Below are 25,240 nucleotides of genomic sequence, written 5' to 3'. Positions count from 1 at the left end.
TCCCTTCCCCAGCGCCAGAAACGAGGTTGCGGGGAGCAGGGAACCGCTTCTAAATAAAGGGAGTCTCCGGCTCCCTGGGGACGGAACGGCCAAACGCAGCGTCTGTCCCTCCTGTGCTGCCCTAGAAAGCGGGGATGGGTCTTGCTGCCCTCCTCCCGCACTCCATCCCCAGGGGCTGGGGAGAAAATGTGGACGCTGTCCCGCTGCAGCTCCCCACCCTGCCCCACCGGCCAGGCTTGCCGCAGCCCATGCCTGGTCCCCAAATAGCCCCAGCACCCTGGGGAAGCTGCACCCCCTGCTTCGGCCTCCCGTGGAGCCCTCCCTGCCCTGCACCTTCCTCCTGCAAGAGGGAGATGGCGGTGGGTGGGTGTGCAGTGCTGGAGAGGGGGTGGCGTGGCTGGATGGGGTCTGCCAGCCTGGCAGGGTGGCCTTCCTCTTCCTCCTCTGCCTCCTCCTCTGCAATGAGCTCCTGCCTGGTCTGGCGACGTCCTCTCCATCACCTACCCTCAAGCCCTGGGGCTGCGCGTGGGGTCAGACCCCTTCCCTCTGTCCATCTGGGAGCCCAGCGCTGGGGCATCGGGGTGATGGCCCCCCGCTCACCCCCGGGGTTTTTTCCACCCCGAAGGCTGCGTCACCTCAATGCGGCGTCTCCCCGGGGCCGGGGTTAGTCAGCAGGGAGGGGAAGCCCTGCCCTGCCCAGGCTGACTCACCCCAAACCTGGGTGCAGGGCAGGGTGCATCCCCCATCCCGGGCCGATGCCATAGTGGAGCAAGACACGGCTGTGCCCAGCGCCATGGTGGTCGCCAGCCGGGCACAGGGCCCGAATACTAATGGCAGGAGCCGGCAGGGCGCTGAGCATGGCCCCGCTCGGCGCGGCCGCGCCGAGCGGGGCCATGCTCAGCGCCCTGCCGGCACAGGGCCCAGTAGCTGAGGTGCCGCCATGTCGTTGAGGCACCCCATGGCTGTGGGGCCTATGAGCCAGGGTGAAGCCCTGAATCCTGGACTCCCCATGGTTGTGGGGACCCTGTGACCAGGATAAGCGGCCTGGGGGTGCCCTCGCTGTCCCCCACCCCACCCCGGAGAGAAAAAACGAAAGAAAGAGGGGGGGGGGGGGGAATTAATATAAATAAATAAAGCGCCCACAGAGGGCGCCTGTGCTGGGGAACTACAAGTCCCATCGTCCCCCGCGGCGGCGCATGCGCAGCGCGGGCGGGAGGGGCCGCGGTGCGCGGTGCGCGCGGTCGTGCGGTGATTGGCGGCTAGGGCTGTCCGTCAGGGTCGCGCCCCGCCCCGCCGCGGCCGTGCCTACCCGGGCTCGGCGCGCGGCGCTCGGCGCTCGGCGCGCGCACCGGGACCCGCACCGGGACCGGGACCGGGACCCGCACCGGCACCGTCCCCCGCCGGCACCGCCCGCCCCGGGAGCGGCACCGGCACCGCCCGCCCCGGTACCGGCCCTGGGATCGCCGGCCCCGCCCGTCCCGCCCGGTACCGCGCCGCCACCGGCCCCACCATGATGAAGTTTCGGTTCCGGCGGCAGGGTGCCGACCCGCACCGCGACCGCCTCCGGCACGACCTCTTCGCCTTCAGCAAGGTGCGTCCGGGGCGGGGGGCGCGGCGACGGACGCCGGGGGGGTGGGGGGGACGACGACCACCGGGGGTGTCGGGCAGGGCCCCGGGAGCGGGGTACGGGCAGCCCCCCGGTGGGGCGGGCTCCGGCACCCCCCGGGCGGGATGCCGCCCCCGGGGAGGGCAGCATCGCGCGGGGCACCGCCCCCCCCGGGACCGGGGTGCTCCCCCCGGGGGGGGGGCCGCCGTGGGGAGCCACGCACCGGGACCCCCGGCTGCCCCGGGAGCCGGTCTGGGCCCGGGGAGGGGCACCCCTGGCGGGGCAGGGCCCCCGGGGGCGGGCGGACTGCGGGTGCAGGCTAGGCGAGCCCCCCGGGGTGGGGGCACCCCCCACCAGTGGGTGCCGGGACCCCCAGGTGCAGGATGCGACCCGGGGGGGGCTGCCCTCCTCCCTGGGGTGCAGCGGACCCCCCCTCCGCCCCAGGGAGCACCCCCTTCCGCACCCGAGGGGCACCCTGGGGCAGGATGCGACCCCCCCACCGGCCCAACATCTCCCATCCCCAGCCCCACCGGGGTGGGGGCTCCCCCGAGCACCCCCGGTCCCGTGCTGCCCCGTGGCTTCCCCCAGGCCTCGCTCACCAGCAACGGCATTTTGGGGTGCCCCGTGGCCCCCCACCCTGTCCAGCCCCAGAGCATCCCTGGCTGCAACCCCCATGGGGGGGCTCAACCCCTCACCCTGACCCCTCCAGGGATGGGATATGGGGGGGCTGGACCCCCTGTGTCAGCAGGAAGGGCCATGACGATGACCCCCAGGGCTGGGGGCTTGGGGTCCCATTGCACCCCAAAGCTGTGACTCTGGGGGACCGGGGGAGCTTGGCCCCCCCGCCGGCACCGGGGTGGTTTCCCACTCGGCCCCCTCATGCGGGGTGGGGACCCCCCCGGGCTCATCGAACAACCTGGGAGAGACCCCACGAGCCCTCGGGTGTCGGACCCTTCCCTCGGCGCATCGGCAGGACTGTGCCGGTGGGTGCCCACCCGGGGCTCGGTGGGTGCCCACCCGGGGCTCGGTGCACCCCATCCCGGGAGCCCCGCGGTGTTGGGACCATCCTCCTGCCCTGGCCCTGGGGGCAGGAGAACGCCGGCAGCGGCCCCCGGCTGAGCCCAGACCGTGTCCGTCTGTCCATCCTTCGTCAGCATCCTGGCGTCAGCATCGGGCGCTTGCCCAATCTCATGGTGGGGACTGTGGCGTGTGCCGGGGGGACCCCCGGATCGCCCCACAGCAGGGCCGGGCTGGGAGGTGTTGGGGTGCGCTGGGGGGGGGTGTGCAGCCAGCACCCACCGCCCCGGCACAGCCCCGTTCCCCCAGACTCACCGCTGCGGGCGAGGGTCTGGCCGGGGTGCGAGGCTCAGCCCAGCCAGAGCCCCCCCAGTTTTGGGGAGGATGGTCCCACGGCCCGATCCTGCCCAAGCAGGCACCCTGGGGGGTCTGCACCCGGCGGGGCGTTCCGGGGGGCCGGGGAGCAGCCCCACTCCGGCCAGCCTGGCGCTGGGGCTGCCGGCTGCCCACCTGCCTCCCATTAACGGTTGTTTTTCCTCCCGAGCTCCAGATCTGCCTGGGATTTGCTGTAATTTGGCCGGGAGCGCGCCTTGGCCGGGCCGGCACAGCCTGCCGGATGCGGCCCCCGCTGCCGGGTGGGAGGAAAGGCTGTGTGTGGGGGGCTGCCAGCCGGGTCCCCCCTCCAGGGCTGGGGGTGCAGGGGAGCTGGGAGGGCGCTGAGGGGGTCTTCGCTGGCGTCGTCATACCGGTCCCCAGCCTTAAGCATCACCAGGGTGTCCCCGCGCTGCTGCCGTCCGGCTCCCGCCGCCATCCTCCAGTGCGGCGTGCATCCCTGGCGGGATTCGGGGTGACCCTGCGTGGGGCTGCCGCAGGGACCGGGACCCACAAGCATCCACTAACTCGCCCCGCAGCCAGGCTGGGACCCCCTAGATGGGCTGGGGACGTCGGCACGCTCCTGAAAGTGGCTCTTTGCAGGGGAGCGGGAGCCAGGGGGTGACGGTGGCTGCGCCGGCGGGTGCGAAAAGCCACCCCGGTGTGCCTCTCGGCCGCCCCAGACAAAAGGGAGCGGGTCAGGATCCGGCCAGTCTGGCTCCGGCGGCCTCCGCATCGTCTGATCGCGCCATCGCCGCTCAGCCAAGCTGCCCGCAGGGCCGCTCCCCCGGGAGCCCCGCAGTCCCCTCGCCGCAGGCTGGGGCGGTGGGTGCCCCCCGCGTCCCCCCGCTACCAGGCGGGCAGCCCCTCCCCAGCCGGCGAGCCCGGGCACGCCGTCGCCGGCCGGGACTTCCTTGGGAAGGTGCCCGCGGGCGGCACGCGGCTCCGCCGGGGATGTCCCTGGCGCTGGCGGGTCCCGCTCGCCTGGTTCTGCCACCCGGCACTGCGGACCCCCGGGAACATCGTGGTGGGGGTCCTGCCTGCCTGCGGGGCTGAGCTGGACCCCCCTCACCCCTCCTGGGGCATCCGCACCTCGGGCAGTTTAGGGTGGGGGTCCCTTCCCCAAGGTGCCGGTGGGTGATGGGGCGGCTTGTGCAAGCTCAAACCTACCCCGGGCCTTGGTGTGGCTGTTGGGTTCGGTGTGTTTTGGGGTGTCAGGTGGAAATTGGGTGAGGAGTGATGTCCCCCCTCCCCAAGGACCCCCGTGGTGGCAGTGGGGAACAAGGCAGCATCCTCATGGTCCTCCATCGCAGGGATGAAGCTCAGGCTGGTGTGGGATGGGAGCCGTGGGACGGAGCCCTGCGGGCGAGAGGGGGGCCATAGGGGGTTTGGGGGGGGGACAGGGGTGGGGGTCCCGGCTCTGACCCCTGTCCCCATGGCAGACGGTGGAGCACGGCTTCCCCAGCCAGCCCAGCGCCCTGGCCTACGACCCCGTCCTGCGCGTGATGGCCATCGGCACCAAGGCGGGAGCCGTGAAGCTGTATCCTTTCCCCCCCCTGCGAGGGCAGGAGGTAAGGACCCCTCCACACACCCCCCTGGCTGCCCCCATCCCGGGGGACACCGGGAGACGTGGCCGTGCTGCTGCTGGCCCATCCGGCAGCGCCTCATCCTCCCGCTCTGCCGGCGTCTGTCTGTCCCTCCGTCCAGCTGGGCTGCAGCTGGGCTGGAGGGGGGGGGCTGGAGGAAACCCCCGCCTTGCCCAAAATGCCAAGGGAGTAACAGGGCTCGGCTGTCCCGGGCGGCATCCCAGGCCGGGGGTGCTTCCCGGTGTCACCCCCCTTATCTGGGGGGTTCCTGCCCACCCCGGCCTCGGCTGTGTCGCCTTCTGGGGGGGCAACGCGGCGGCTGCCGGATCAACCCCGCGAGGGGCAGCGGGGCCTCCGGCCGGCCCGGTGCCGGGGTGGGGGGCTGTGGCGGGCGCTGAGCCCGGTCCCGGGTGGGGGGCCCGGGTGCGAGGACGAGGACGCGGGGCCCGGCCGGGCTTTGTTGCCGGCAGCGTGCAGGGAGACTTCAGAGGGCTGCTGGCGGGCGGCCAGGGCTGGATGCGGCCCGTGCTCGGGGGGCCCCGCGCCGCAGGAATGCGGGGTGGGCGTACGGGGGGGCGCGGGGGTGGCTGCGCCCGGATCGGGGTCAGGGTCGGGGTGTGGGGGGGGGGGCTGCTGTGCTCCCCCTCCCCCAGGCCGGCGGCTCGCTGCCTCCCGAGCACAAAGATGGCGTGGTTTTTTCTGCCGAGGCCGCCCCGGTGCCAGCCCGGCCGCGATGTCGCCGGCTGCTCCGCTCAGCTGCCCCGCCGTGGGGTGCTGGCTCCGGCCACCCCCAGATCAAGCCCCCCCACCCCGGGGGGCCGCGGAGCTGCCGTTGTGGGGGGCTGCGGTGCCCTGCGCATCCTCTGCGGGGATGGTTTTGGGGTGGTACCCGGCTCGGGGCTGGCAGCGGGGCAGCACGGTCCTGCCTGCGGCACTGCAGACGGTGGCTGCCCGGTCCCGCTCCGGCTGCCGCCGAGAAGATGCTTCTGGAGGTTCACGGTGCCGGGGAAGCCGAGGCCGGAGCCGGCCTGACTAGTGCTACTGGTTAGTGGGGGCACCCATGGGTGCTCCCTGGGTGGGTCCGGCTGCGTACAGCCCGGCATGGAGGGGATGCCACTGCCCCTGGGCTCTGACCCGTTGTGGTGAGCCGGTGCCACCAGCATTCCCTGGCCACTTGCCCCAAGGGCTGCCTGCCTTTTGGCCAGTGGCACCATTTTGGGTGGGGAAAGGCCGCACGATGAGTGAGGACGGGTGGTGTCCCCCATCTCCAGAGCCCTTTGCGTGCTTCGCCGGCTCCCCCTTGCACGCCCCGTTGTCTGGCCTCACCAAAGCCTCGGCGGCTCTGGCCTGGCTCTGCCGGCTCGGCTGTGCCCGGCGTTGCCAGACAGCTCCTGCCTGTTGGTCCAGGCAGAGCCGCCGGGCCAGTTCCCTGCGCTGAGGGCACCGGGGGCAGCCGGGGGCGAGGACTGCAGAGACCGGTGGGCGGAAACAGCCGGCACGCAGTGTGCCAAGCCGTAGCCACGCCGTGCACCGGCGATGCCGGGCTGGGGGAAGCAGCTTGCCGGGTCCAGGGGTGTCAAGGAGGCGCCGGATCGGGGTGCACCCTGCGGTGCTGGAGCTGCCGCGTGGGTCCTGCCCCGGTTCTTGCTGAGCGGCGTTGCCGATGGAGGAGCCGGGACCAGTCGGGTGAGTGAGGCTGTGCCGGCGCATGCCGAACCCCACCCTGCTGCCAGTGCCTGCTGGGCTGGCCTGGGCTGCCGTCGCCTCTGCACGGCCACAGCCCTGCAGCTGAGGAAGAAGGGGGTGGCAGAGGGCAGGAGCCGGCCTGGCCCTCACACACCCATCCCGGCCACGTGCCGGCTGCATCCTGACCCGGGGCATCCTGGTTGGAGGTGCTTGGTGGATCCCAGCCGGGCATGGTGGTACCGAGGCCGGCTCCGGCATGGGGTGCTGCCAGGGATGCTCAGCCCTGGCTCTCCCTGGGGACGTGGGGCTAAACTGGCTCCTGCTTGCAGAACTGTGACCTGGGGGGAATTTTGGGGGGTCCAGGGGTTTGCTGGGGGGGGGGGGCTCTACCTTCGTTGCTTCTTTGACGGCCCCCCCAGATACGGCGCGCCAGGCGTGGAGCTGACGGGCTTGCACAAGGAGACGGCCACCGTCACCCAGCTGCACTTTCTTCCCGGCCAGGTAGGTGGGTGTCCCTGGGGGTGGGGGGGCTGGCGGCAGCCCCCCCGGCCCCCCACCCACCTCTCTGCTCTTCCCCCCGCCCAGGGCTGGCTCCTCTCCCTGTTGGATGACAACACGCTGCACCTCTGGGAGGTCTGCCAGAAGGAGGGCTGCTCCCACCTGGAGGAGACCCGCAGCTTCGGCCTCCCGGGACGCCCAGGGTCCGACAGCGCTAAGTACTTGCCTGGGGGGGGTCCCCAGCCGCGCCCCCCCCGTGGGGATGCAGCTGGGAGCGATATCGCTGCCGGCTGGGAACGGCGCGTGGGAGCAGCCATCCCCGCTCAGGCAGGATAGCGGCCAAGGTCCCCTCGGTGGTGGTGGTGCTTTCCTTGCCGGGATGCTCCTCTGATCCCAAGTGGGATGTTGCGTGGGGGGAAACGCAGCCCTGGGCTTTTTATAGGTGCTGGCAGGGCCCGGGGGTGATTAATGGCTCTAGTTGCTGTTAGTGCTGACGCTGTTCCTGTCCCCGTCCTCCTGGGCCAGCCGGGATGGGGATACAGCGTCAGGGCAGGGGAGGTTTGGGGTCTGTCCGCCGCTCCCCCAGACCCAGCACGGGGCTGACGCAGCCCCCGCTCCCCCCTCCAGCTGCTCCCCCGGCATCACGCGGGTGACGGTGGTCCTGCCGACGTCCACCGGCACGGTGGCCTGCCTGGGCACCGAGGGCGGCGCAGTGTACTTCCTCGCCCTGCCCACCTTGGCGCTGCTGGAGGAGAAAACCCTCTTCCCGGACGAGATCCTGCAGAGGTGAGCCCTGCCGGCCCCGTGCCCCGTCCCCACCACCCCCAGCCCCCCCTGACCCCCCCCGTGTGTCCCCCCCTGCAGTGTCCCTGATGACTACCGCTGCGGGAAGGCGCTGGGGCCAGTGGAGTCCATCCAGGAGCACCCGCGTGACAGCAGCCGGCTCCTCATCGGGTACAGCCGGGGGCTGGTGGTCCTCTGGGAGCAGAGCACGCGTGTCGTCCAGCACCTCTTCCTGGGGAACCAGGTACCGGGGCTGGTGGGGGGCTGGCGGGGCCGTGGCCTCGTGTGTCCCCCCTCCATCCTGGGTGTTGAGCCCACCCCGTGTGCCCCTGCAGCAGCTGGAGAGCCTGGCCTGGGAGCAGAGCGGGAAGAGCATCGTCAGCTCCCACAGCGACGGCGGGTACATGGTGTGGGCAGTGAGTGGCACCAGCCAGAGGTCACAGCAGCCCGTCATGTCCACCATCCCCTATGGTACGGGGAGGTTGTGGGGTTGGGGGCTGATCGCCCCATCCCAGTGCCGGTGCTGCAACCATGGGGTTGATATTTTTGTTTCAGGTCCGTTCCCTTGCAAAGCCATCAGCAAAATCCTCTGGCGGACCTGCGAGTCGGGGTATGTCCCTGCAGCATGGAGGGGGCTGCTCCGGTGTGCACCCCCCCCCCCCAAGAAGCCGGGCTGTCCCCACCTGGGCTGTGGGGAAGATGCTCTGCGGGGTCCGGGGTCTGATGGAGGCTGTTTCATCCCCCCAGGAACCCCTTCATCATCTTCAGCGGGGGGATGCCGCGGGCCAGCTACGGCGACCGGCACTGCGTCAGCGTGCTGCAGGGCCAGAACCTGGCCACGCTCGACTTCACCTCCCGCGTCATCGACTTCTTCACCGTGCAGAGTGCCGAGGTGGCCGAGGGAGGTACGTCCCACCGGGGCGGCCCCGGGGAGCGGGGGGTGGTGGTGGGGTCTCTTCTAGCAGCAGCCATCTCCCCCCTCCCCAGGCTTTGAGAACCCCCGTGCCCTTGTGGTGCTGGTGGAGGAAGAGTTGGTGGCCATCGACCTCCAGACGCCAGGCTGGCCCACCATCCCTGCCCCGTACCTGGCGCCGCTCCACTCCTCCGCCATCACCTGCTCCTGCCACGTCTCCAACGTGCCCCTCAAGCTCTGGGAGAGGATCATCAGCGCCGGCGAGCAGCAGAGCCCCCGGCTCTCCTCCGCAGTGAGTGATGGGGATGGCGGGGAGGGGGGGCGGTCTCTGAGCACCACACCCCGGGACAGGCTGGCGGAGGGGTGACGCTTGCTCCCGCTCCCTGCAGGTGGGTTCCCTTCATCCCTCCCTCCAGGCTTGGCCCATCGACGGGGGGAAGAACCTGGCCCAGGAGCCCACGCAGAGGGGGCTTCTCCTCACTGGGTGAGTGGCCGGCAGCGGGGAGGGGGGCCTGGGAAACTGAACTGTGCCGGGGCGGGGTGAGGACACACGCATCCTCAGCCCCTTCCTGCAGTGGGGGAGTGGGATGGGGTGGCGGAGGGGTCCAGCCACTCTTGTTGGGTGGGCTGCCCCACTTTTCGTTCAGCTTGATGGCCGGGCAGGAGCGTGTCACCCGCTGCGTTGTCCCCCCTTGTCCCCCTGCTTCTAGTATGGTGACTGCCAGCACACAGGCGGCTCTTGTTAGCCGGGCAGATGTCAAGGCCCCGCGCTAACAGGGCCTCCCCGTCCCCCCGCCAGGCATGAGGACGGCACGGTGCGGTTCTGGGATGCCTCGGGGGTCTCCCTGAAGCCCCTCTACAAGCTGGGCACCGCCAACATCTTCCAGACCGACTGCGAGCACAACGACAGCCTCAACCAGGCGGGCGAGGAGGAGTGGCCGCCTTTCCGCAAGGTGAGGTCCGCAGGCTGGGGGGGGACGCTGCTGCGGCCCCCAGCACCCCCCTGCCTCCGCCGGCACCGAGGGGGGCAAGCCCAGAGGCGGGCATGGAGGATGCACCTGCCGGAGCCATCCCGGCTGTGCCCCGGGGACGTGCCCCCCGGCTCAGGGCACAGCTGCCCGTGTGACGCCCCGTGGGGACACAAGGGACGCTTGTTCCGTGTGCCCCGTCTCGCGGGTCTGCCCCAGCGCGGGGGGAGAGCCGGGGGACGCGTGGCGACAGACCTTTCCCGGGCGTGATGCCCGGAGCAGCCCGTGCGCCACAGCCGGTGCCCGCCAGCTGGTGGGGGGATGTGGGGGTGAACCGGGGGGCTGCCCCGCAGCTGCATGAAGGTGCGTGGCCCCCTCCTCCCTCCTGCAGGTGGGCTGCTTTGATCCCTACAGTGACGACCCGCGCCTGGGCGTGCAGAAGATCGCTCTCTGCAAGTACACGGCCAAGATGGTGGTGGCTGGCACGGCTGGGCAGGTAGGGCGGTGGGTGGCAGAGCCGGGGCTGCCGGGCACCTCTCGGCTCCCCGCTCAGCGGGGCTTCAGACCTTGCGGACCCCCATGCCCATCCGTGAAGGGCTCCTACCCATGGGGTTTAGCCCCCGGCTTGCAGTGGGGTGGCTGTCCTGGGGGGTGGCACGTGTGCCCCACCGTCTGTGCTTGTCCCCTGCAGGTGCTGGTGATGGAACTGAGTGACGAGAAGTCGGAGCATGCGGTCAGCGTGGCCACGGTGGACCTACTGCAGGACCGCGAGGGCTTCACCTGGAAGGGCCACGACCGGCTGGCCCCCAGGAACGGGCCCCTGCCCTTCGCCCCCGGCTTCCAGCCCAGCGTGCTGGTGCAGTGCGTGCCTCCTGCTGCTGTCACCGCTGTCACCCTCCACTCCGAGTGGAACCTCGTGGCCTTCGGCACTAGCCACGGCTTCGGACTCTTCGACTATTACCGGCGCAACCCCGTGCTGGCCAGGTATGGGGGTATCTCAGTGCCAGGGACCGCCTTGGAGCAACGTGGTGGGGGTCTGGGCACTGAGCGACGTCGGTGCCCGCAGGTGTACGCTGCACCCCAACGACTCGCTGGCCATGGAGGGGCCCCTGTCCCGCGTGAAGTCCCTCAAGAAGTCCCTGCGGCAGTCCTTCCGCCGCATCCGCAAGAGCCGGGTGTCGGGCAAGAAGAGGCTCAACACCAGCAGCCCCTCCAGCAAGGTGGGCAGGGAGCGGGGCCACCACGGCTGCTCCTCGGCCCCACCGGGCAAGCGCTGACCCCAGTGTCCCCTCCCCAGGTGCAGGAGGCCAACGCGCAGCTGGCCGAGCAGGCGGGACCCCCTGAGGTGGAGATGACACCCGTGCAGCGGCGGATCGAGCCCCGTTCAGCTGACGACTCACTCTCAGGGGTGGTGCGGTGCCTCTACTTCGCTGACACCTTCCTCCGAGACGGTGAGACCCCTCTCCCTAGGAGAAGCCCCCAGGCTGGGTCTGGCTGGTGCCGCGCCGTGGGGAGTGGGTTCTGACGCTGCTCCCATCCCCGCAGCCGCCCACCACGGCCCCACGATGTGGGCAGGGACCAACTCGGGCTCGGTGTTCGCCTATGCCCTGGAGGTGCCGTCGCAGGAGAAGTTTTCGGAGCGGGCGGTGGAGGCGGTGCTGGGGAAGGAGATCCAGCTGATGCACCGGGCGCCGGTGGTGGCCATCGCGGTGCTGGACGGGCGGGGGAACCCCCTGCCCGAGCCCTATGAGGTCTCGCGGGACCTAGCCAAGGCCCCCGACATGCAAGGCAGCCACTCCATGCTCATCTCCTCTGAGGAGCAGTTCAAGGTGAGCGTGGCAGGGGCTCGGTGTCTCCCTGTGGCTGGGGTGGGACCCACAACATGTCCTATGGTGGGTGTCCCCGTCACCCCGGATGCAGGGAGGGAGCTGGAGGTGACGGGCCAGGTCCTGGGGCACTCCTGTGCCTGTCGCTGGGGTGGTGGCTCCAAGGGGAAGGTGCTGCCCTTTGCCAAGGTCTCCCACGGTGGGAGGCGGCTCAGGTGCTGCCCGAAACCCCGCAGGTTCCCGTTCCCCCGCAGCACCTGGCTCCTCTCGCCCCCCCAGGTCTTCACGCTGCCCAAAGTGAGTGCCAAGACCAAGTTCAAGCTGACGGCGCACGAGGGGTGCCGCGTGCGGAAGGTGGCCCTGGTGAGCCTGGCCAGCGCCGGCTCCGAGGAGCGGCTGGAGAACTGCCTGGCCTGTCTCACCAACCTGGGCGACATCCACATCTTCACCGTGCCCAGCCTACGGCCCCAGGTCCACTACGGCTGCATCCGCAAGGAGGACATCAGCGGCATCGCCTCCTGCGTCTTCACCAAGCACGGCCAGGGTGAGGGCACCAGACCTGGACCGGGGGTGATGTCCCTTGCGGATGGGACATCGTCTCTGGCTGCAGCCCCACGCGGGGTCCCTGAGGCTTTTTGTTGTCCCCCCATTCCAGGTTTCTACTTAATTTCGCCGTCTGAGTTCGAGCGCTTCTCGCTGAGCGCCAGGAACGTGACGGAGCCGCTGTGCCGGCTGGAGGTCGCCCGGCTCCAGGACACCTCCTGCCTCAGGTGGGATGTGCCCCAGGGGTGCGGGGGCTTTGCTCCAGCAGCACCCCTGTACACCCACCCCATGGCACCGGCTCCGGCAGTAACTTCTCCCCACGTTTCCTTCCAGCAACAGCTTGACGGTGACACCGAAGCTGCCGCAGGCGAACGGCACCCACGTCCCGCACAGCCCTGAGGGCCGACGCTCCCCCACCGACAGTGACCGTGAGTGATCACCCCGTCCCTGCCATGCACGCCACATCCTTGTGGGCCCTGCTCTGGGGCTGGCCCTGTGTCGTGGCTTCCTCCCGTTCTCCGTGGCTCCCCAGGGTCCCCCGAGGAGCACCCAGCTGCCTTCTCGCCCGGCCCCATCGACTCCCCTAACAGCAGCACGGAAAACCCGCTGGACACCACCGGGGACATCACCGTGGAGGAAGTGAAGGATTTCCTGGCGTGAGTCAGGGGGAATGGTGTAACCCGCACCCACGGCCACTGCCGCCAGCGCCGAAGGGCCGCGGCGGTGCCCCCGCCTGCCACTCACCCCGCTCTGCCCCAGGTCCTCGGAGGAAGCGGAGAGGAACCTGAGGAACGCCAGCGAGGAGGAGGCCCGGCCCGCGGGGATCCTCATCAAGTGAGGTGCGCGAGGGGGTGCCAGGGTGGGCACAGGGGTGGGTGGCCCCGCACCACGGCGGGGATGTGGCTCCGGCTGCAAACCCCAGGGTGCTGTGGGGTTTGAAGCCGGCACCCCAATGTGGTGCCCTGGCATCCCCATCCGTTACGGAGAGGACGGGGCTGTGGTCCCTGGGGCTTGTAGAGAGCGGGGGGAGCAGGGTGGGGCAGCGTGTCCTGGGCCCCCCCCCCAGGTCCCCTTCTCAGGAGCTGCGTCATCCGCAGGCATCGCCAACCTCCCCGGCCCATCTCAGTGCTCGGATTCCCGGGACGCGTGACTCGACTGGACCCCCCCGCACCCCCTCCCCGCGTAACATAGACTCGCCTCTTCTCTAACATCCGCGTCGGCCGGTGGTGCGCCCCGGCTCCGGCACGCTCCCCCCTACGCCTCCCTGCCCGGCCGCCGGCCCCGGCCCCCCCCCCGCCGGCCCTGAGCCAGGGGCTGTGGTGCACAAACTCTTCCCGGGGAAGATAATTTTCTTTTTTTTATACACGGTCGAGTGTCACTGTCCCCTGCTCCAGAGCCCCCTTTCCGGGGGATGCTGCTGCTTCCCCGGCTCCACGGGGAGGGACGGGGCTCGTGGACCCCCCTCGTCCCCCGGTTTTGGTCCCTGGGGGAGGTGGAGGGGCCAGGAGCCCCTGGGCACGGCCCCCCCATACCCTGGTCTGTGTTTACATGCCTGGCTCCCTGCAGTTTACAGCCCTGTCCCCTGCCTGCCGGCTCTGGCTGCCACACGGGGACTGTCCCCTTCCCAGGGGATCCCAGCGTGGACCCCTTGACTCCCAGGTGGGCACTGGAGGGCTTGAGCAGCCCCGGGGGGGGGCACGGGAGGGGGTCACAGGTGGCCTTTTTCTCTTAGTGGCTTCTCCAAGGGCTATTTGCCAGGTTGGGCTCTGTGCCTGCTGCTCCTTTCTGACACTAATTCCTGCCACGGGTGGGTTTGGGATGGGATCATGCAGGGGGGGACAGGACGGACACACCAGCTCCTGGCTGTCGTCCGTGCTGGTGGGGCGTGTGTGGATGGGGCATGGGGCTGCCCCACCCCGGGGGTCTCACTGTGCCAAACCCCCCCCGGCTCCCTAGCCCAGCCTCATCCTTACGGGGGGCTGTGGTGACACTGGCTCTGTCCCCCGGGCTCCGGAGCTCAGCCTGGTACCTGCCCCTCTCTTTTTGGGGATCTGGGGCTGTTTCGGAACCTGCCCCGGGCTCTCTTGCGGTACGTGTGTGGCTGGGGGGGGCCCTGGGCAAGGCAGCGCTGCCCTGGGCTCCATCGCTGCCTGCCGGGGCTGGGGCTGTAGTGTCCCTGGTAGAACCCCCCCACCTCATCCTTTTTTTTTTTTTTGGTAAGATGAATTTAGCATTGTTTAGTTATTAAAAATACTGGTTTTTAATATTGAAAAATAAAGCATTTAATATCAACTGCCTGGGCTGCAGGTGTTCGGGGATCCTTGGGGCTGTGGGGCCCCAACCTCTGCCACCCCCCCAGGAGAGCCGCATGGGTGCTGGAGCCCCCCCACAGCTGCGGTGGGGCAGGATTGGGATGGGGGGGATCCCCCTTGGGAACAAGATGGGTGCAGTCAGAGTCTGGCACAGCCTTGGGGTGAGAAATGCAGCCTTTATTGATACTATACCGCTGGGCCAGCCCCTGCTGGGGGTCTGTCCCCCCCCCCAGGACGGCGGGGCTGGCTGTAAGGCGCAGGGCTGAGAGCCCCTCACTCCCCCCGCAGTGCTCTTTAGCAAAGCATCTCCCACCCAAACTGGGAAACACTCCTGTCCCCCAGTCGCAGGGGGAGCTCGGCACTGGTTTGGGGCAGCAGCGTCCCCAAGCAGGGTGTAACAGGGGGACATGCCACCCCCTATGCCCCCCAGGAAGGGAAGGGGCTGAGCTGGGCCCTGTGCTGGGAGAAGGGGGGACAGAGGGTTAGCCCCAGTGCTCCCCGCTCACCCCAGCTCAGGGAGAAGTGGCTCCAAGGGTCGAGCTTGGCTGGGAGCAGGCATGTGTGACAGCGCAGGGTGCCAGGAGGTCCGGCCATGCCATGGGGGGCTGTAACCGGAGTGCTGGGTGCCCCCGGCCCTTAGGCGGGTGGCTTGCGGAAGACACTCCAGGCATGGAAGCAGCGGGTGAAGGGCCAGGGCTCGTTGCCTTTCCGCACCAGCCGGAGCTTGCGGGGCCGCGTGGGATCCTTGGAGCGCATGTGCTGGATGTAGACCTGGGGGCAGAGCACAGCCGTGGGGGTCCTCAGCCCTCGCCCACCTCCAGGGTTGGCATTCCCCAGCCCAGGGGCTGCTGGGAGCTTTGCACCGCCATGCACGGGGCAGGATCAGGCCCCCAAGGGGAGATGAAGCCTAAATCCTGCCCCCCTGTAGCAGCAAGCAGGAGGGAGGCCCTACCTGGCATGCCTTGAGGCTCAGCTTGATCTCCACCTGGCTGGTCTGGGTGCCCACCCACATGTAGACCTGCAGGAAGGACATGCAGCCGGGCTCAGCTGACGGAGCCACTGGCGGATCCAGCCCCCGCCGCACTGGCCCCCGGACACAGGATGGCTTTATGCCCCGGGCTCACCTCCCGCCCGTTGTCCAGCAGCATGATGTCGTCATCAGCCAGGTCGTCCTGGCAGAAATCGGAGCACTTCTCTGACACGGAGAAATAGCCCTTCTCATTGGAGCACCTGCGGGGGACAGTGAGAAGGGGACTGCGTCAAAGACATGAGTTTGTTAGGACTCAGCTCATGCAGAAGGAATGGACGTGATGGAGCAGCTCTGTTTCAGCCAGTTGATGCCCAGGGATGGACAGAGTTGGGAGAGGGGCTTTGTCTGTCATGGCGAGCCGTGCCCTGGCTAGCCTGGGAGGACTGAGCCCCGGGCGAAGGCTAGTGTGGCCCAGGGCACTGCGGCATGAGGAGGGGCATCAGCGCCGGCTGGAGCAGCACCGGTTGGAGCAGCACCGGCTGGAGCAGCCCCTCCTGAGCCAGGACCCACCTGAAGAGCCGGGAGTGCTTCATGTAGTCGGCATCCTCATCGTAGGGCTTCTGGCTCCCAATGCCCACCCAGAAGAAGTTTTCAGGTTCCTCTCCCTCGTTGATCACCTGCGAGGGCAGGGACAGGGCTGAACGCGGCCGTCCCCTGCCCTGGCAGTCACTGCCACCCAGGTAAGCCGGCACCGAGCCCTGCTGAGCCCCCCCACCCACTCACCTGCTTGCTGTAGGAGTCGTCAAACATGTGGTTCATGATGTCCTCAGCCAGCTTGGCCTCATCAGGGTCGGCCGCCCGGCCCACCCAGGTGTAGACGATGCCCTGGTTGTCTGTGCTCTCAAAGGGCACCTGGGGGAGCACAGAGTCAGGGCTGCTCAAATGGGGAGGGGGGCAATCTCAGGGATTGCCTTGGGGATGCTCAGCCACGAGCAGTACCTTGAGGATGAAGCAAAACTCTGAGTTGAGCAGACCAGCATCTGTGTTGATCTGGATGCACCTAGAAAAGAAGCCCCCGACGCACAGTCAGCAAGAGATCAGGCAGTTGTGCCCACTGGCACATACCCTGCCAGGAGTCCGGCACCCATGGGTGCTGCCTGGTCCGGAACAGCCCGCGGGAGGGCTGACCTGGTGCAGAGGGCCCCGCCGTTGGTGCGGATGTGGTAGAGGCTGGGCTGGGGTGGGCTGACCCGGTCCTTCCGCTTGCCCCGGTGGATGACGAACCTTCTCTTGAAGTGCGAGAGGAACTTGGGGTTCTCCTGCTGCTGGGTCATGCGCACGACCTGGCCAGGGATGGGTGTCAGCAGGGCCATGGGAAGCCCCCAAACACAACCCCAAGCCCCAGCTGCACCCCCCCTGCCAGCCCCCATCTCTGCTGCTATCCCCTGCCCTTAGCTTGGAGGGTGGAAAGTGGATGGGGGAGAAGCGAGGCAAAGCTGGGGGACCCCCGTGTCACCCCCCAGGAACACGCAGCGGCATCACCTCCAGCTTGCCAGGGAAGAGACTCTCGAACTTCTTCTGGAGGCTGAAGGTGAAGGTGAGCCAGCCCATGTTGGAGGCCTCCCGGCCCTGCCAGAAGTAGACGATGCACTGGAAGTCTTCCTCAGGCTGCTTCTCCTCCTCCTCTTCCTCACCATCCTCCTCCCCTTTGCCTTCACCCTTCTTCTTCTTCTCCTCTTCCTCCTCGTACTCCACCGGCACCCAGTACCTGAGGGCAGGAACAGGGGTGATGTGAGGGATGGGGCAGGTTGAGGGTCTGGGCAGGGAGATGGGGGGACGAGGTGGTCCAGCAGCCCCGGAGAGGGGACGAGCCGGGTGTCACCTGCAGAGGAAGACGTAGCAGTCGTGGGTGTGGAAGTGGCCGAACTCCTCCTCGGGCAAGCGAGCGAATTTCTTGCCCTCCAGCACAAAGCCCTCCATGCCGTCCAGGTCCTCGTTCCACTCCTCCATCAGCTGCTCTGCCTGCGGCCCCACATGCTCCGTCAGCCAGCGGCCACCCAGCCCCTCTGCCTGCCCCCGGCCCAACGCCGCAGGGGGACGCACAGGACAGTCCCCAGCCCTACCTCGCTCAGGGGCATGGGGGGCTGGCGGGGCAGGAAGAGCGCCGTGAGGTCGGCCTTCATCTGGTCCTTCTTCTCAGCATCCTTGCGGACCTTGCCAGCGAGGCCGCCTTCCTGCAGCACCGTCTCAGCGTTGCGGGTGTAATCCACGCGCAGGACGTCGTCCCAGTTCTTGAACTTGGACTTGAACACCTAAATCGGGGAGCAGGTAACGCACCCTGGGCCACGGCACCCTCCCCGCCACCCAGCACCCCATCCGAGGGGTCTGTGCCCGTTCACAGGCACGTGGGCTGCCCTACCTGGCACTCGGTGCCCTCCAGGTTCCTGGTGACCATGGCGTGCTTGGGCCGGTGCAGCATGCCGCACAGCTCCTGGCTCAGCTTCAGCGCCGCCGCCCGCACCAGCCGCGGTGACTTCCTCCCGATCCAGATGAAGACGTCGGACCAGCAGTCCAGGATGTACACGCTCTTGGTGTCCAGCAAGCTCTGCAGCTGAGGGCACCGCAGGGAAAAGGGGGTCAGGCACCCACAGGCTTTCCTGCCTGGAAAACGCCCTGCCCGTTCCCAAAAGACAGCCGGGAAGAGCAGAGCATCCCCCTCCCGGGCCCCGCTGGCCGAGCCTGCCTCTCCCAGGGCACGGCTGGAGGCAGAGGGGGCACAAAACCAGTTTCACTGGTCAGACTGGGAGAACCTCCCTGCTCCATCCTACCAGGCGCATCTCCGGCATCAGATCAGCCTTCAGCCTCTTCTTGTGCTCCACCGAGAGCTTGTAGTTGATCTGGGGCAGCTCCAGGTAGCCCAGGCCCAGGCCGACCTGCGGAGGGGACGGGGACCAGGTAAGGGGGGGCTGCAGGGCCTTGGCAGCGCCGACAGCCCCGCGGATGGCGGCTGCCCACCTTGTACAGCTTGGGCTTGTGGGGCTGGAAGTCGTCGGGGACGCAGGGCCGGATCTCCTCGGGCTGCCCCCCCAGCGCCTCCCAGAAGTCGGGGGTCTCCTGGCCCTGGCTGAGCAGCGTGATTTCTGCCTTGCCCTTCCGCTCGTTCTTGTTGATCTTCTCAGCGAAGAGCCTGTGGCGGGAGCGGATGAGATGGCAGGGGGGCTCCCCGCAGCCCCCCCAAGCCCCCCCCGACCAGCCCTACCTGGCCTTGGTGGTGCTGCTTAGCGTGGCCTGGCTCCCACGCCACACGAAGAGGTTGAGACCGTGGTCCAGGAGGAAGACGAACCTGGTGGATACAGAGGTGAGAGGACACTCAGAGGAGAGCAGGGTGCGCTGACCACCCGCCCCACCCCGGGGCTCCTCGCGCGGCAGGGCACCGCAGCTGCTGGGGCTGCCAAGCCAAGTAGGGTTTGGACCCACATCCCTGTGGAAGGGTCCTGGCACGGCCAACTTCCACCCCAGAGCTGCAGCTACCATGCCTTGGGTGGTCCCTGCCAGCACCCTGACCCCCCCACAGGGCCCGTGTCCCCTTGCCGCTCCCCCTGCTCACCGGGGGTCCAGCGACGTCCCTTTCAGTGCCACCGGCTCCAACTTGACGTTCTTCTTCCCATAGACGCGGTACAGCCTGGGGGAGAGACGGTCACGGTGGGACATGGGGCGCTGCCTGCCCCACGCGTCCCCCCCAGCCCCTGGCCCCAGCGGTACCTGGTGACATATTGCGTGTCTTCGACAGTGAAGAAGCCGCTGGCCGTGCCGCCCTCGATGTAGGAGATGTCGTTGTCGAAGACCTGAGGGCAGAGAGGGGGTGAGGGTGGGAGAGGCAGGGCTGGGGGCCATGGGGGAGGCCATCGGGCGTCAGCCTCACCTGGAGGAACTCATCGCTCTCGTCCCCCATCTCCTCCCGGATGCTGCGGCACTCGGCCCCCAGGTAGTTGCGGAGGTTGACGGCATGGATGGCAGAGCAGGCCTTCTTGTCCAGCGTGGCCTCCTGCCCGATCCAGTAGTAGATCTCCCAGTTGAGGGAGCCGTTCTCGTCCAGGAAGGTCTGGGGAGAGATGCGGTGTGAGATGGGATGGCCGCGGCCCCGGGTTGGGGACGCAGGGGACCTTTGGTCCTCCCCACGTACCTTGAGCACGATGTAGCAGTCGGCCTCATAGAACTTGCCGTGGAAAGCTTCGTCCACCAGCGTGGGCACGAAGTTCTCGATCTGCCAGACGCAGAGGCCGGGCAGCTGCCCCACGTCCTCGCTGAAGAACTCCGAGTAGTCCAGCTGAGGCTTCTCCAGGCCCTGGTCCCAGCGGCGTGTCTTCAGGTCCGGCGCCTTCGCCTCCCCGCTCTCCTGCTGGGACAGGGACGGGTCACTAAGCTGGCGGCAACCGCGTCCCCGCTGCCACCCAGGGTGGGCCAGGGGCAGGCAGTGCCACTCAGGGCCCCTCTCCTACCCCAGACCCTACCTCTATCTTCTTGTTCTTCTCCTGGGCCACGTCCGACATCCCCTTCAGCACCTGCTTGGCCTGGTCGTCCTGGGCAGAGTCCTTGCGCCGCCGGAGCCGCATCTTGCGGGCCAGTGGGTCCTTGGTGCCGCTCCCTGGGGACATGGGGACGGGGTGAGAGGCAGCCAGGGCACCCATGCCTCGCGTGGGGCATGCCAAGGGGCACGACTCATTTCGCAGCCTCTCCCAGGGCGCTGCCCGAGGCTGGGGCTGTCCCCCACGTCCCTGCATGCTTGCCTGCCGCGGCGGCTGCGACGGTGGCTGGGGAGGCTCCGGCCAGGCGGAGCTGGTTCTGCAGGGAGAAGTCGATGTTGTACCACTCCGACGTCCGATCCACTGGCTTCGGGGGCATCACCAGGTTGGGGTTCTCGCGCACGTCCAGGATCTGCCGAGGAGGGGATGAGAAGACCTCACTGCTCTGAGGCACAGGCTCACGGGGACACTGAGGATGCGGGGCAGGAGGGGAGACCTCCGGAGCACCTTGGGCTTCCGTGAGGTGAGGAGATGTGGAGGGAGCCCCGAATCCACCACCTGCCTGGGCTGAATCATGTCCCAGACTGCATGTATTGGCCCCAAGACCCCTTGTCCTCACCTCACCCCATCCCACCTCCAGCCCTGGGATCCCAGGGACACGCTGGGGCTGTGGTGGACCCAGCCCGAGGCGAAGGGGGTGTTGGGCTCTCACCTCCACATCCGTCAGGAAGTGGATGGCCTCTGGCAGCGTCACCAGGCGGTTCTTGTTCAGCACCAGCTTCCTCAGCTTGGAGCACCTGTGGGACATGGACATGCTGGTGAAGGGCCAGGCCAGGGTGACGCCCTGTCACCACACAGCCTCCGTGTCCCCTTTTGGGGACAGAGCAGATCCAGTTGAGGGCTGTCCCCTACCTGCACAGGCTCTCGGGGATGAGCTCCAGGTTGTTGTTGGCCGCCATGAACTCCTCGAGGTTGGCGAGCTTGCCGATGCCCGAGGGGATCCCGTCAAAGTCGAGCTTGTTGGAGTTCAGGTACATCTTCTTCAGCTTGGTCAGCTTGCAGATGGCCGACTGGGGAAGGAGGAGATGGCGGGGTGAGGGAGAACCCAGTGGCATGGAGGCATGGGCAGGGATGCCACGTACGAGCAGGGACATACAGGCAAGGAGGTGAGCTGGTTGCGGGACAGGTTGAGGGTCTCCAGCTGGGTCCACTGGTCGATGCAGAGGGACAGCTCCGTGATCTGGTTGCTGCTCAGGTTGAGGCGCCGGAGGCTGCCCAGGGTGTAGAGGCACTCGGGGACGCGACTGAGGTCATTGCAGGACAGGTCCACGTCTGGGGGAAGACAACGGGGTGATGCCGCCGGCCGGACCCACGCCAGGGCTGAGAGAGGCCCTGGAGGGCCCTGTACGCCGTGGGGCAGGGTGCCCTGGCCCTACCTGCCAGGTTCACCAGGCCCTCGAGGCTGGTGGGCAGATTGCTCTGCGTGCGCTGGGTGTTCCTGAGGTGGAGGGTCTGCAGGGCCGTCATCGCCGGGAGCTGCCTGCGGACCACGGAGAACCACGGGGCAGAGACAGCATCACGGCTGGAGCAGGCACCCGGCCCAGCCCCGGCATCGCGGGATCCAGCCTGGAAAACGGGGTCTTACCGGAGCTGCGCGTGCAGGAGGGGGTTGTTGTTGAGGATGAGGGTCTGGAGGTGGACCAGGCGTCTCATCTGCGGCGGGAGGCTCTCCAGCTTGTTGTTGCTCAGGTCGAGGTAGAGCAGGTCCGTCAGGTTGATGAAGAGCTGGTTGGGGATGGTCTCGATGCTGCGGGGATATGGGGATCTTCAGGGCTGCCTGGGAGCTGCAGCAGCCCCGGGTCTCCCTCGAAGAGGGGCAGAGAGCAGGACCCGGAGGGAAGGGAGGTGAGGGATGGAGGTGGCCATGGCTAGAGGGAGATGGCTGCCCTGGCCTGGACCCACCTGTTGTGGCCAAGGTTGAGGACCAGCATGTTCTTGGCATTCTCCAGCTCCCGGGGACACTCCGTGAGCTGGTTGTAGCTCAGGTCCTGGGGCAAACAGTAGAAAAAAGCAGGCATCACCCTCTGCCCCACACCCAGCAACCACCACCCAAACCCCAGGACCGAGGGGCATCTCTGGGGGCATCTTTGGGGCATGGCCTGCCTACAGCCACACTGGGCCTTGCCCTGCGGATCGGTGCCCAGCAGCAGGAGCTGGATGAGCACGCGGGGAATCCAGCCGCGGCATCGGCCTTTAGAGGAGGCATTGCCACAGGGTTATCCTGCCCGCAGCCAGCTTCCTCGGTGCTCAGACACGGGGTCGGAAGGCCTGTCACTGAAAGCGCATGGGAGTTCTTGTTGCAGGGAAGCTAGTTATGGCCTGGGCACCTGCAGTCTAAGGGAGCCGGGCAGTGCTGAGCCCTGATTTACTCCCTGCACCTTTCCCCTGGACGCTCCTCAGCCCCACCGTGCTCCCCAAGGGGCACGAGGGGCCACCGAGGCGCAGGAGCGGGACCCAGGAGTCTGAGCTGGCTCTCCCATTAGCCGAGGAGACTTTGCACCTACCAGCACCGAGAGGTCGTCCAGTTGGAAGATATCATCGGGGACTCCCGAGTTCTTCAGGCTGTTTGCACGAGCCACAATCGCCTGGAAAGGGGAGAGAGAGAGGCACGACTGCAGCCACCCGCCGGCTCGACGCCTGGGGCAGCCAGGGACGATCCTCGTGTGCGCCCAGAGCCGGGGGCTGGCTGAAGGGTGCCTGGGGACACCAGCCCTGATGCGGGCGGGATGTGTGAGGGGGACACTTACCCGGAGGCAGGGCAGGCCGGAGAGCTCGCCATGGAGCGTGGTGAGGCTGTTGTGACTCACAGAGAGGTGTTCCTGTGGGGAAGACCCAGACAAGCCCCAGTGAGCAGAGAGAGAAGCCCCAGAGCTGTGCGGGACAGCGGTCGGGCCCCTGCACCGACGTGGCGGCTCCTCAATCCCGGGAGAGCTGGGGGCTCACAGAGGCATGGAGCGAGCTCAGCCCCGACCCACGTGAGGCTGCTGGGATGCCCCCCAGTCTCAAACTGGTTGATTGGCCCCAGCGTGCCCATGCTGCCTCCGCACCCCTCCTTCCTTGGGGCAGACCTGGCTGAGGCACCCCAGCAGGGTTCGGGGTGCTCTGGGCTGCTACTGAGCTGCACTGCAGCAGTCCCATACAGTCCCTGAGCAAACAGACCCCAGTCCTCGGAAACACTTCTCACTGGGTGATCTGGAAATGGGCAGACGCGTGGGGACCAGCAAGGTTGGAGGAGGGCCCGGGGGAAATTTTGTTTTCCTCTGGGCACCACCAGCCCAGCTCTTACCTGCTCAGGAAAATGAGGAATTGGCAGACTGCGGGCGAGATGCCAGGTTTTAAATTTAGCCGTGGCCCCTGAGCATCTGGCAGGACTGGCAGCAGCGCGGCTCCGAGCAGCACGGGGGGCTTCCCCGCTTGCTGTGCCTGAGCAGGGCGCGCCCGGCATGGTGATGAGGACTTTTGGCAGCGTTTAAAAAGTGTTGTGTTTGGCTGGCACCGATTTAACAATGTCCGTAACGCGCTGCAGGACACCGCCAAAGCAAAGCTTAGCCACGGACTCCGCCAAGGGCCTGGTCGTGCACAAAATTCGAGCAGCTCAAAAAGCAACGCCAGGCAGCTGCCAGCTGCTGCTTCTTATATCTTTTAGCAAAGGAGGAGGAAAAAACCGCCCCAAAACCTTAATCCTCCCCATACTAAACCTTCACCCTTCCCTTCTATTAAAGGGCAGAGAATTTAAGCATGGGTTTGTGTCTGGTTTTCTAGGAAAACAAGGTGAAACCAAGTACAAGTCCGTCTCAACCCCACTCCTAACAGCTCCTGCATCCAATTTCAACCACACGTCGTAGCTCAGCCCTATTATTAGACACCAGAGCATCCGCCGATGAGCCACGATGCTGGCAGGCACCAGGCTCTCGGCACCGCTATGCAGGGCCCCGTCTGACCCCACAGCCTCAGTGGGAGCCATCGAGCCCTGTCCCCTGCCCAAAATGTGCCGCTCACCAGCTTCTGGAGGGCAGCGAGCTCCTCGGGCAGGTAGCAGAGCCCCGTGCGGTTCAGCTTCAGCCAGCGCAGGCTGGTCATCGCCTTCACGTGCTCCGGGAAGTAGCCGCCCTGCGAGGAGGAGGAGGAGGAGGGTGAGAAAACCACCTGCACCATGGGGTGAGGATCTGGGGACCTCAGTCTGGTCAGCCCTATGAGGCCAGGGGGAGGCCTGGGATCGCCCAGTCCTAAGGGATTGGGACCTAGTGGGCTGGGATCACCCAGTCCTATGGAACTGGGAGCTGGGGAGGCTGAGATCGTCCTGTCCTGTGGGACTGGGACCTGGCAGGACCAGGACTGCCCCGTCCTGTGGGATTGGGACCTGGGGGGACCAGGATCGCCCTGTCCTGTGGGATTGGGACCTGGGGGACCAGGATCGCCCCGTCCTGTGGGACTGGGACCTGGGGGGACCAGGATCGCCCCGTCCTGTGGGATTGGGACCTGGGGGACCAGGATCGCCCCGTCCTGTGGGACTGGGACCTGGGGGGACCAGGATCGCCCTGTCCTGTGGGACTGGGACCTGGGGGGACGAGGATCGCCCCGTCCTGTGGGATTGGGACCTGGGGGACCAGGATCGCCCCGTCCTGTGGGACTGGGACCTGGGGGACGAGGATCGCCCCGTCCTGTGGGACTGGGACCTGGGGGGACCAGGATCGCCCTGTCCTGTGGGACTGGGACCTGGGGGGACCAGGATCGCCCCGTCCTGTGGGATTGGGACCTGGTGGGACGAGGATCGCCCCGTCCTGTGGGACTGGGACCTGGGGGGACCAGGATCGCCCCGTCCTGTGGGATTGGGACCTGGGGGGACCAGGATCGCCCCGTCCTGTGGGACTGGGACCTGGTGAGACCAGGATCGCCCCGTCCTGTGGGATTGGGACCTGGGGGGACCAGGATCGCCCCGTCCTGTGGGACTGGGACCTGGGGGACCAACATCACCTGGGGCTCTCTGGGGCCCCATGTGCTGGGGGGGTTGCCCAGCTGTAGAGACTGGGGGGTCAGGGATCGGCAGGCCCTATAGTGCCTATGGGGTCAGGGGCCAGGGCTGCCTCTAGACGAGCACCCCCGGTCCGGGGCCAGGAACAGGACCGGGGGGGCCGAGATCACCCAGCCCCAGGGGCCAGGACCGGGGGGGGATCGAGCGGAGCCTGCGGGGCCGGAACGGGCCTGACAGCAGCCGGCGGCGTCCGGGCCCGGGCTCGCTCGGGGCCTGTGGCCAGGCCGTCCCGCCCCCTCCCGGTGCCCCCCGTCTCCCCCCCGCACCTTGAAGTCGTTGCCGCTGAGGTCGACGCCGCGGACGAAGGGCAGGACCCCGGTGGCCGCCATGGCGGCGCTGCTGGCGGAAGGGCGGGGGGACCCGGCGGCCGCACGCTCCGCCCCGCCCCGCCCCGCCCCACCACGCCCCCTTCCCCGCCCGGCCACGCCCCGGCGGTGACGCCGCGCGACGGGTGGGTGGAGCCAGGTTCTGCTTCCGAGCGCGGGTGGGCGGTGCCGCGCCGCGCCGCGCCGCCATTGGCTGGGGCCGCGCCGGGGGCTGCGGGG

The 25,240-nt window shown here is 68.2% G+C and overlaps 2 protein-coding genes across 3 annotated transcripts; one reads left to right on the top strand and one right to left on the bottom strand.

Moving 5' to 3' along the window:
* The first annotated feature begins 1,510 nt into the window (after positions 1 to 1,510).
* On the top strand, positions 1,511 to 13,032 carry LLGL1 (LLGL scribble cell polarity complex component 1). The gene is made up of 23 exons (XM_059826209.1): positions 1,511 to 1,591; positions 4,438 to 4,535; positions 6,687 to 6,768; positions 6,853 to 6,983; positions 7,393 to 7,551; positions 7,630 to 7,792; positions 7,884 to 8,019; positions 8,104 to 8,158; positions 8,296 to 8,440; positions 8,517 to 8,753; positions 8,878 to 8,945; positions 9,261 to 9,414; positions 9,821 to 9,925; positions 10,121 to 10,413; positions 10,496 to 10,649; positions 10,727 to 10,880; positions 10,975 to 11,258; positions 11,535 to 11,799; positions 11,911 to 12,025; positions 12,132 to 12,226; positions 12,331 to 12,454; positions 12,558 to 12,637; positions 12,896 to 13,032. Exons 1-22 carry the CDS (start codon positions 1,511 to 1,513, stop codon positions 12,634 to 12,636), a joined length of 3,177 nt encoding a protein of 1,058 aa, XP_059682192.1. The 3' UTR covers position 12,637; positions 12,896 to 13,032.
* Positions 13,033 to 14,266: 1,234 nt separating this feature from the next.
* On the bottom strand, positions 14,267 to 25,024 carry FLII (FLII actin remodeling protein). 2 transcript variants are annotated; one of them, XM_059826319.1, is made up of 30 exons: positions 24,962 to 25,024; positions 23,663 to 23,773; positions 22,411 to 22,482; positions 22,168 to 22,248; positions 21,566 to 21,651; positions 21,249 to 21,410; positions 21,040 to 21,143; positions 20,760 to 20,935; positions 20,516 to 20,673; positions 20,316 to 20,400; positions 19,852 to 20,015; positions 19,592 to 19,721; positions 19,264 to 19,476; positions 19,003 to 19,182; positions 18,843 to 18,925; positions 18,688 to 18,762; positions 18,340 to 18,423; positions 18,096 to 18,267; positions 17,909 to 18,013; positions 17,500 to 17,691; positions 17,204 to 17,392; positions 16,963 to 17,102; positions 16,623 to 16,848; positions 16,269 to 16,423; positions 16,080 to 16,140; positions 15,864 to 15,992; positions 15,651 to 15,757; positions 15,235 to 15,340; positions 15,063 to 15,128; positions 14,267 to 14,881 (listed from the first exon to the last, which is right to left on the bottom strand). In XM_059826319.1, the coding sequence occupies exons 1-30, from the start codon at positions 25,022 to 25,024 to the stop codon at positions 14,747 to 14,749; spliced, it is 3,810 nt and encodes a 1,269-aa protein (XP_059682302.1). In that variant the 3' UTR covers positions 14,267 to 14,746. The 2 variants fall into 2 exon arrangements, with proteins under 2 accessions (XP_059682302.1, XP_059682303.1); XM_059826320.1 differs by lacking the exon at positions 21,249 to 21,410 and having other exon boundaries at positions 19,592 to 19,725; positions 19,868 to 20,015.
* Positions 25,025 to 25,240: the final 216 nt, after the last annotated feature.

This window comes from Gavia stellata, chromosome 18 (genome assembly GCF_030936135.1).
Source record: "Gavia stellata isolate bGavSte3 chromosome 18, bGavSte3.hap2, whole genome shotgun sequence".
In the NCBI taxonomy this organism is placed as follows: Eukaryota; Metazoa; Chordata; class Aves; order Gaviiformes; family Gaviidae; genus Gavia; species Gavia stellata.
The sequence above is the reverse complement of the archived record's forward strand: the minus strand, read 5'-3'. Positions and strand labels throughout refer to the sequence as shown.

Excerpts from the sequence above, each read along its gene's own strand:
- FLII (XM_059826319.1), bottom strand. The coding sequence starts at position 25,024 with ATGGCGGCCACCGGGGTCCTGCCCTTCGTCCGCGGCGTCGACCTCAGC. Across the intron at positions 20,016-20,315 it reads ACTTCCTGACGGATGTGGAG|ATCCTGGACGTGCGCGAGAA; the intron begins GTGAGAGCCCAA and ends CCTCCTCGGCAG. Across the intron at positions 17,692-17,908 it reads TGATGCCGGAGATGCGCCTG|CTGCAGAGCTTGCTGGACAC; the intron begins GTAGGATGGAGC and ends CGGTGCCCTCAG.
- LLGL1 (XM_059826209.1), top strand. The coding sequence starts at position 1,511 with ATGATGAAGTTTCGGTTCCGGCGGCAGGGTGCCGACCCGCACCGCGAC. Across the intron at positions 7,552-7,629 it reads CCGGACGAGATCCTGCAGAG|TGTCCCTGATGACTACCGCT; the intron begins GTGAGCCCTGCC and ends CCCCCCCTGCAG. Across the intron at positions 12,227-12,330 it reads CTCCCCCACCGACAGTGACC|GGTCCCCCGAGGAGCACCCA; the intron begins GTGAGTGATCAC and ends GTGGCTCCCCAG.